Here is a 10620-nt window from a genome sequence, read left to right on the forward strand (position 1 = left end):
TTCTCACTCTTTCGACAAAACCTTCCTTTAAAGCGCAGCGCCAGTCAGGTCGGTTGTTAGAGTGTGCGCATGCCTTTGCTGCTGAGAAACTAGAAAGGAAAAAGAAAAGAAAAAAAATTGGTTTGATTTGTAAAAATGCAGCCTGTGTGAAAAGAACAAGAGATAATTATGTCACACCACATCCTCATCGGAGTCTTTTGTTCTTCCATCCCCTCCCTCCTTCACCCCCCCTCCTTTTCCCACATTCACTTTACAAAACGACCTACTTCATTTTACCACTGTGGATTTGAAAACCGTCAGGGTGAGAAATGTCTCAAGGTCTTGGGAATACAGTTGTTCCAGTCAATGAATTTGGGGCGAAGCCTGAAATCTGTTTTGCCTTTTATTGTCCCGTGTGGTAAAATATGCGCCGCCAAGGTGAGTCGAGTCAGGCAGCCAATGACATGCTGCCTCCTGAGTGCCAGATGCCAGTTAACCAGTGAAAGAAAGGGCGACCCCTAGACTGTCCCTGAGAGAGGTGGGAGCAGAAAAAGGCGAAAGTGAGAGGGGAGTACGGTAACACCATGTACAAGAGGATCGCCTGAAAAACAGTGGCACTGTAGCGAAACGTTATAGGAGCGAAGAACACCGGAGGGAAGCCAGACTGAAACTGCAGACAGCTCTAAAAAGAAATGCCAGGAGGTGAGGTGGGAGAGATTTGGACTATCTGAAGCTGAGAGAGAAAGTGAGAGAGTCATATTTTAGCTGTTTGCAGGAGAATGTAGTGAAGTGGACACTTTTCGATAATACAGCGCAAACTCGTGGAGAAATGTCCACATTCATCGCTTTCGCATCCGTTTTGCAGGAGACAGTATCAAAAGGAAGTGTTGCATTCATCTCACGTTTGTTTATGGTGTCCAATTCTCTAATGGAGCTCCCTTTTTTTCCTTTGTTTTTTTTGGAAAACACTCTGTCCTTTGGAACAGTCAGGTGTTTAATGTGTACTCACTCAGCAAAGATTGGATGCTATTCATGCTATTGTTACTGGAGGATAACATTGATTTTCAGTCCCACTGGTCAAGGGCCATATCAATACCCTACCCAATCCACCAAAGAATAAATATATAAATAAAACAAAGCAGATGTTGTTGTTGTGTGTGTGTGTTTTCTTTTTTTATGATCTATTCTTTATCTTGTCAGGGTGTGAGTTATACTGATAATGTGTTCCTAACCTTGCTGCAACTGACCGAGCAGTTAAGATCACTCATGAGATTTTATTTTGTTTTAGAAGACTCTATTTCCCATGACTGCTGTTACATTACCACCGTCTAGAAGAGCAAACTGTATTTCTTACAATTTCCCTTTTCCCTCTTCGTCTCAAATGTAAAAAATCCATCATATTCATGCTCTTTTTTTTTCTTTCTCTCCTTTTTTTTGTCAGACTCCATGCACATAGAGGACATGGAGGCAGTCCAGAAGCTTCAGGACGCGCTCCACGAGGCCCTGCAGGACTATGAGAGCAGCCAGCATCAGGAGGATCCACGACGGGCTGGCAAACTGCTCATGACCCTGCCCCTGCTGAGGCAGACAGCCACAAAGGCTGTGCAGCACTTTTACAGCATCAAAGTGCAGGGCAAGGTGCCCATGCACAAACTCTTCCTGGAGATGCTGGAAGCCAAGGTCTGATCGGAGGGTGGCTGATTGGCTGCGGCAACAGAAAGTGACTTGAACCAAGGCTGAGGGTTCTCAGGAGAGAGGGAGACACCCCTGCTGAATCTGCTAGGCAGGATGGAGACTGACCTCTCTCACTCCTCCTCTTCCTGGAACCCCGGGACACAAAAAGAAAAAAAAAGGGAAAAAAAGAGCAAATGCAAAACTTGGTTATTAGTATAAATATAAAATGATGCAGATTAATTTAAAATATATAAGAAATACTATGTACAGTAATAATTTTTTTTGTTAATTAACTGTCAGTTGTCATGCTGTATATGAAGAAGGACCCTTCTGCCGCTCAGCATCTGGCAACTACTTCAGCAAGTAGTTGCCAGATCTTGATAACAAGACTTTTTTTTTTTCAGAAAATTTAAAGTTCCAAAAAAATAAAAAAAAAAACGTTCTGAAGAGGTGTCAACCATCATAAACACACCTACTTGTCTAACAGCTGATTTTCTTTTTTGTGGTCTGGAATATAATATTTGTAAATATTTATTATTTGAAAGACTGAGTGTACAGTTCAAAGTCTGGTGAACTTGGTGGCCATTTTCTCTTGTTCTTCTTCTAATGGGGGGGAAAAGAATGAAAGTGGTTACTTATATGTGAACTCTTATCAGTTTAAATGTCCTTGGATATACCTCTCCAGAGCATTATGCCGTGTGATCGTCGTGGATCTATGCTCAGACTGGAAGACTCGCTGGTCCCATGTTTAACCAAACTAGCGTAGGCAGGTACAATAGTCAGTTGTTCCTATTCTGTAGTAACTCAGCAATAAAGCGAGCCATTGGGGAGCCAAGCTTCAGATCCTATCTTTTGTGCGCTTTTCAGTGCTGCTGTTACTAAAAGACCATATTTGCGTAGCCCCGTCTCAGCGGTGGAACACGCCGCTGTACCTCGGTTAACCACCGTTTCTCCTTCTCCAAAGCGGTTTGTGTTGCTGCTGCTCGTGCAAGCCAATGAACCCCAGACTGAACCTCAGATTTGGTCATTGTTTGAGCCTTTGAAAATTGCCTCTTTACATGCAAATGGATGACCTGATTCAGGCTAGGCGAAAGTTAATCAGCGGGTTTTGGTGTGGCAGTATCAAAGGATTTATGCCGAGTGGCAGAGGTCCAGGAGATTCCGTGTTCAAACAATCAGAGGCCCATATGTCAACCACTCTATTTTGGTCTCCTTTAAGCCTGTGGCAGAGTCATCCCACACACTGGGAGCAAGGTGCCCAGCATCTGCTCTCACCATTTTAGACGCCTCCTGTCTTTTAATAGCTGCGCCTGCATTTATAGGACTTCGACGAAACAGAGGTAAATGGCAGGTGCAGAGATGCGGTTGTGGCGTTTCACACTGGGTTTATTTTTAAGCCAGCAGGAGGTTGTTGTGTGCGCAGTGTCGCACCACGATAGACACGTGGAGCACTTCTTCTTGACCTCGCGTTGACACCACGGCCAGCAGCACCCCTCCCGCCGGACGAGAGGCAGGTAGACGTCAGTGAGAAAGAGCTCGGGGTGCTCAAGTATGTACCTGTGAATAGCTATGCAAGAAATAGAGGGTCAGTATGCTACAACGGGTAGCAGCAGCCCATCATTGTGTCAGTGCAAGGTGTGGACTCTGGTGGGAGAGAGATCCCCCACCCCCACTGTGTTTAGCTGTAGGTCCATTGTGCTGGGTGTGAGTAACACTGTAGTCCAGTCCACTGGAGTCATGCCACTGGTCTTCGTGTGAGAGGGAACGTGTTGAAGGGGGAATGCTTAGACTGCTGAAGGATTTTATGTGATGTGATAAATTGTGGCGCTGTCACAACAATATGATACCGCGATCAAAGGAATCCCTGACATCGCAGGAGGGTAGAGTTGCCGCCACGCTTGTGATATCAGTGTTTAACACTGATCCAGCCGCCGCCATGACGGTTTTTTTTAAGTAGCAGTCTGATTGGCCGTGCATCCAAGGTTGACCGCCCACTCCCTCTCCAAATTTTCCCGCCCAATTCCAAAACCTGAGTTAGCCGCCATCGAGTAAACGAGCGCCGCTGTAAAGGGTGACATTACCAACTTGACTTGTTTTAACTGTTGTGCAATACAACAGGGACCAATTCTGACTGAAACCATGCTAAAAGCATGCTTTTACTTAGGTTTTGGAGAATTTGTAAGCGATCAAGTGACATATTCTAAATCCGTCTAATCAGTAACATGTATCCTGTATATCAGAACTGTATTTGATTTGCTCCACTGATGACTTTTGTGCTTGTTTCAGTGAAAGCGCGGCATTAATGAAAGCATCTGCAGAAAATCTCGACAAATAGAAATTTGTAGTGGCCTAAGATGATCAGCCATAAGAAACTCGATTAGATTTTTTTTCTTCACCTTGCAATATGACACTATGTTAAGGAAAAGACAACATGTCTTACATTAGAAGCTGTGTCTAAGTGTGTAAATATATCAGCGTCAATACAGTAGGTTGCCGAAATACCACTTAAAAAAAAAGAAGTATGCAGCGCCCTGCTGACTACTACCTCATTATCATTTTGTCAATATTTCTCTGATTCAGCACTTTCTGGTCTTTATCATCCTCACGTCTGTGACACACCTGAGCCATCCATGTTTTTATCAAAGACTTCTTCTCTCCCGCAGTGCTCCTGCCAAAACATTTGTAGTTGTACATCTCCTCCTCCCCGTCATTCTTCATAGATCTCTTTGTAAAGGTAAAGCATGCGTTCACATCGACCATACGACTTGGCCGTCAGTGGGCATGACCCCCACGCTTTGGTTACTAAGCAAGTGTGTGTTTATATGAACATCAGTTTGTCAGAATTGGTCCCTCGATGATGAAACTGCAGACAGGAGCAGGTGACTGATTTGCTGCTTCTGCGCTGTGAGTATTTATGATGTGAAATATATCATTTGGCGATGGTGTACATTGATATCTCTGATCGTTGAAATCACCAATATCTGTGTAACTTTTATGTTTTGATTTTCAAAAAGGTAAAGGATCAATGAATTAAATACTCACCGACCTCTGTGATTATTTTGTGTTCTGGCTTAAAAAGTCTGTCGAGTAAAACTTTGAAGGAAATTTCACATGGATGGTAATGTTTAAGGGTGACAGTTTTTTACAGGGGTTTTTCGTGTGTGTGTTCGCAGCACTGACGCTGTTGTGTATCTACTTAATTCAGTGTAGCAACTTCACCTAACCTTGTCCTCTGCTTGGTGTAAATACCCCCTTTCCACACACACACACATTGAGAGCGAGTTCGGCGATGGGACAAAACAAAGAGCACACAGGAGCTCCCAGAAGACCAGAGATTGGTGGCAGTAAGTGAGGCAAGCCAGTGAGAGATTCACGCAGGCCACCCAACCATCCAGTAATCAACCGCAGCCTCTGCAGGGCCAGGAACTGTTGAAAATGGATCCGTCACAGGAAACAGGCAGACAGACATGTTAACGCTGATGGAGGCGGCGGTGGAGAGTAGGAGGGGAGGGGGGGAGTGAGGGGCTGGAGCGCCATTATTTCAGGAAGCTGATATTACAGGGAGTTAAAGTATTCCCTTCACTATATAATTATAAGAGCCAATTTCCCTTTTTGAAATAACGTCTTGCTAGCCAATTAATCGTGATAATCCTCTATGTGGAAACAATGGCATCACAAGACAAGAAACAAGATGAATTGAGGATGAAAGGGAAAGAAAAAAGGAGATCTGGAGGCCAAACACAATGTAGAGCGCTGCTGCCAGCTGCTGTCATTTTTATTTTTTATTTATTTATTTTTTAAAGTAATGCGCTCCTCATTTCTCATGCAAATCATCCAGTGGGACCGGCTATTGCCATCGATACGTTTCGCACAGATACAGTAGCGAGGCAATCATTTACCTCCACTGACAGGTCAAAACACCTTTCATTAGAGTTACGAGGCATCTCATCAAGATGCGGCCCCGCTCGCAGCTGTACGACTGCTGCGTATTGCTTAAGTGTGTTTCATTATTCCCAAAGCAACGTTGATGATGGTGAGGGAAAGGATTACACGTCAGGGTGAGTGATTGGGTTTGAACAGAGCTGCTGCATACACTTTGTATCAACCCAGGGCTCAAATTACACTTAGGTTGAAAACGGAGCACGTAAATGCCCAGGAGAGCTGGTGGCACAGAAATGAAGAGTGGGCCACCATCTTCCTGGCCCCCTCTCCGTTTCACTCTCGCACGCTCACACTTTTCATCTCTTTCTTTTGTCAAATTTTCTTTTTGACCCCCCCTCCACTCCTTCCTTCTCCTCCCCACCCGTGCTCCTTGTTTTTGCCCAACAATTCTTTATGGCCGTTCTTATTGTTCCACTGATTCTGTTATGTGTATTTATTGCTCCATTTGTGAAATTGGAGGCACCGGCCGACAAGCCTATTACTATTCAATAACAGGAGCTGGGCATTTTCACTAGCGTTGGGCTATCAATGGTGCCAGACAGAAAACGTTACGTCACATCACTTTGAGAAGGCAGACAGTTTGCTATATTGTTGTTGTGTATTATATCGGAGGAGAAATTTCAGCCATCTCTGCAGGGAGGACTGTGAAAGTCAACAACAGGTTTGATCTTCAACGAAAAGAACAATGTGATTTGCTCGACAGTGGATCTGTTTCCTAATAAATCCTAACGCTGTGCTGTATGTGTCCCACTAACAGTATCTGAGCCATGCATCCCCACACCTCTGACCCCACACAATACTCTCTTTGGCTGATCAATAGGCTGTCAAAGTGCCTAGCAGGCACACAGGCCCGACCATCTGAGATTTCGCCCTCTCATTGTCCATCTTCACTGTTTTAAGTGCATTTATCAGGTTACACTCCTGAGCTCCTCGCCACTTAATGCATGGCTGAGCTGCTGTCCTAAAAACCCAATGGCCATCAGCAGACCTTTGTCCCAGTTTGTCAAATGACTCTGGTTACATTTTTTTTCATCAGAGCCATCACGCAACGATGTAGTGAAAGGTGAACGTTTAAAATCCCCGTTTTTAATCCGATAGCAGACTCTTAAGTGTCAGAGTGAAAAAATCTGGAACAAAAAGAAAACGGGAAATATTATATCGAGCTTTGTGTCTCTTAAACGACGGCGGCCTGTTTCTGGGCCAAACTGCGGTTCGGGTCTTTCACCGTTTTAGCTGATAAGCACTGTAGAAATTAAGCAAACCCACAAAAATCCACTGAGAACAAGTCCCTGCGGAGACGCGACACCACACAAGAAGAGTGAGGATGAGACCACACTGAGCTGCTAGTATTGCAGAGAAAATGCCACGTTTAGCGGAAATCAGTGCACTTGTGTTCTCCCAGCACTTAAACATTGCAGGAACACAAGTGCTATGAGAGAACAGGTAATAAACTGCACACACACACACACACACACACACACACACACACACACATACACTGATAACTGCTTGTGAAGGGTTTTGTTCCTTCATTTTGAGATTTATTTACCCACCTATATCTTTATCTGTGCTGCTCACTGATATGAAGCTGTGGAGGGAGTAGAAATATTTCCAACTATCTGCTCAGTGTATCTGCCTCCACCCAAGAAAAACACTGTTGTGGGATGTACAGTCTGTGTGTGTGCGTGTGTGTTGGAGGCGGGGGCTCTTCTTCCTACTGTTTTATTGCCTCTGCCATGTATTCACACGTTCTTATGGGCTTTTCCAATTTAACCACTGGTTAGGAAGTAATGAAGGGAGATAAGGAACATTGATAAGCATGGATACGTCCATCAAATGGAGAAAAACTCACACTGGGTGCTGTGTGTGCTCACTTCACAGGCGTTTAAAACAATTACAGTGTTTTTAGAGCGTTTCCAGCCTGTGTTCTGAATTATATTAAGACATTTGTTTCATCCGAGTGTGCAGGTGGGATTGTTCTACAGTTTCAGAGCTGGGATTGTTCATTAATTGTTTTATTTTATTTATTTACATGTTTTAGGCTAAAACTGTGTGCAGATTGCTTATCTGCACTATGCTTGTTAGTAGTGTGGGTCCTGGGATTGTACCAAAGGTTTCCAGCGGTCCTAAGAGCAGGGAGAAAATGGTCCGTCTTCACTCCAGAAGGAAGGAAACCACGGATAGGCCTGACCTTTTCGGTGTGTCAAGCAAAGGTTAGAAGTCTCCATTGGCCTTAAAACAAATGCACTTGTTTGCCATAATGGAGGAGGCCCCTTACCTTTTTTGAGCCAAGGACCAGGTCTGGTCCTTAGAGACTTCCCTCTGATGGAAATCTTTGCACACATACACTGAGTCTGCTGTCTCCGGCCGCCTGCTTTGCCATATAATCACGTTCAAGTAAGTGTCACGCTCTTCTGTATCAAGCAAACAAAACTCAACATGCTTTCCAAAGGATAAATGTGCCACATCATATTTCACATTATGGCCATCCTTTTCGTGTCATCTCAGGAGGAGATGAACAGGGAGTCAAACAGTCAACATCACGATAAGCACGCATGCGAAGTCTGAAATAGATACGTGATCAGCCACGTAAGACCCCCAGCAAGGAAATCGCCCATCCCTTATCCTCTGATGAGATGTTCTATAGAAATCTCATAAATATTGGTAAGGCACTCTGTCTGGGGCCTATAGACGTATTGTAAATCATACAAACACATATGACCGCTTGTAATTCACACATTTGTATTCATAAATGTGATTTTGTATTTAAAATATGACTCATAAAGTGTGATTTATGGAAATTGACAGATCATATGTGATTCCTGAATTAAATATCATCCAGATCGCACGTTTTATGTCCTTTCCTCTCCCCTGTCTCTCCTTGCCTGAGAAAGAAGCCTTGACCATGCAGGTAATTTACAGTGTTATGGGACGAGTGCAAAACATGCTGTAAATAAATAAGACTCGACCCGTTTCATTTTAGGACAGTGGGGAGGTCAGCTGTCCCCCCCCCACCACCACCACACCCAACCCGGCCCAACCCCCAAAACCTCACCCTGCTGCCCAGCTAACACAGTGATGTCCCATCACTGGGTGCGTCGGTATATCACCAGGAGGAAGGGGACCACAAATGGGGCAGCAAGCTACACTCTGCAGTCCATTTGCTAATTTCAATATGGTGTCCGTCTGCACGGGTATGGCCTTGGGCACAGTAGCAGTCCCCCTCTCAGTTCACTGCCGCTCCCCCGTCTCTCCATTGTGTCCCTTTGACCTTGCACTCAATCACAAACAGACTTCACACACATATTGACAGCATGAGAAACTGCACACAATCCACAGCACACAAAGAAACTCTGGGGTAAATAAAAAAAAAAAGATTCATATATTCATTTTAGTTTAGTGCCACTTATGCAAGTTTTCTTTTCTTTCTTTTTTTTTTATGGAGCAATTAAAAGTGCCTCTTATTGTCAGACTCAGGCAAACAGAAATCTACCCGAGCCTGACAAACATCCAATATTTTTAGTGTACATGCTCTTTTTTTCTTTGTGCAGTAAGAGCTCATGTATCTGCGAGGCGTTTTAGGACACATTCAACGTAATTAATGAGTGAGCAGTCAGAGGATGAATAATTTTAGAAATCCCTGTGACCACATCGGTGAGTATGTGTGTGATCTGCAGCTTGTCTCTTGGCCCCAGCAGCGCAGACACACACCGCACATACCTGCATTTGAATTACTGTGACTTGCTCACCGCTCTCTACAGTGACACGGCTATGATCATTGCCCAGGAAACTGGTTTCTCTTACTGCTTCTCACAAACTTTCAAAGACAGACAGAAAAACTTAATCTGAAAAATTAAATGAAACTTTTTCCTGCGATCACATCACATTGTTTTGTCCTCAGTGCCCAGCACATCTGCCTGCCTGCTATTTAAAGCTTTACTGGTTCATGAATCGTGATGAAAACATCTCCTGTGAAATATCTTTTACGCTTGTTGCAGTTCGCGCGTACCCACAACCTCCTAACTTATAAGTGTCTGTACATGTTCTCTCATCCTCCCCTTTCATTTCATCTGTGTGTGTGAGTGTGTGAGTGAGAGAGAGCGTAACGAGAGTTCATGTGTGTGAGGGATAGGTGTTAGAGCAGAAGCAGAGGGAATATTACACAATCCTCTGTGCATTATTGTAATTAGATTTCCCAGGATAGCTCAATTAAGTCATACCGCTCCAGGGACCCGGTGGTTTGTGGTTTGACACTCACCCACAAGGGGTCCAGTGTATTAAGTAAGGCAGAGAAACACAACTAAAATGGTCACTATAGCCGTTTAAATGTTTTTTCTTCCTGAAAACGGCAACACTTTTGGGTTTTTTGTTTTAACATGGAGCAGGTAAAGGTTGAGCCTACACCACAGCACAGCTCTTGTGATGCTGTTTAAGGATGATGGACGGCGCACAGTTACCGGAGAAGAGCCTTGTAATGTAATGTAATGCATATTCTAATGAGAAGAGCTCCATCTATGGACCACCTGTTGAACTGCATTCATGATAAAATCCTGTAAACCCAGCTTGGTGTTGGGGGAGCAGAAAGGCTTGTGTGGGGCAATTTCAGATTTCAAAGCTCTATTTTTAGCAGCCACGGGATAAATCTGATGGACACTCAGTATTACTGTAGAGGTCAGCCTTTAAAGGGCCCTCCTGGCTTCCTGTGATTATTTATTTGTATGAATGCAACAAACATGAATATGTTTGGAGGAATTGCATGTCATGTGTGGTGACAAAAGGAGATTCAGCACTTTTGATGATATGTGGTTACATTACTGGTCTCAAGGCTGGCGCCGAGTTTAAATGCTCCAGTAACATTTCCTTTTATTTATATCCGCAGACCTTGGCTGAAATAAATGAGTTGAGACAAGTGTGAGGGGCCGGTGTTACGAACAATTTCTTCCTGACATCGGGAAACGAGTATGCGCAAGACATTCAACTCTTTCACTGCCAGTGGCTGACAGGCCGTCCCGGCTCGGCAGCAGG

General features: G+C 44.2%; 1 protein-coding gene across 5 annotated transcripts in view; it reads left to right on the forward strand.

The window, feature by feature from the left end:
- esrrb (estrogen-related receptor beta) overlaps positions 1 to 4688 on the forward strand; it is a 46943-nt gene extending 42255 nt beyond the window's left edge. For all 5 annotated transcript variants that reach the window (XM_085256342.1, XM_085256337.1, XM_085256338.1 and 2 more), the window contains one exon: positions 1421 to 4688. In XM_085256342.1, coding sequence (XP_085112468.1) covers positions 1421 to 1665 — 245 coding nt within the window. In that variant the 3' untranslated portion in view covers positions 1666 to 4688. The remainder of the gene's footprint in view (positions 1 to 1420) is intronic.
- The last annotated feature ends 5932 nt before the right edge of the window (positions 4689 to 10620 follow it).

This window comes from Mchenga conophoros, linkage group LG19 (genome assembly GCF_057382185.1).
Source record: "Mchenga conophoros isolate Kocher_MC1m ecotype Shallow Benthic linkage group LG19, M_conophoros_male_GT1.1, whole genome shotgun sequence".
NCBI lineage: Eukaryota > Metazoa > Chordata > Actinopteri > Cichliformes > Cichlidae > Mchenga > Mchenga conophoros.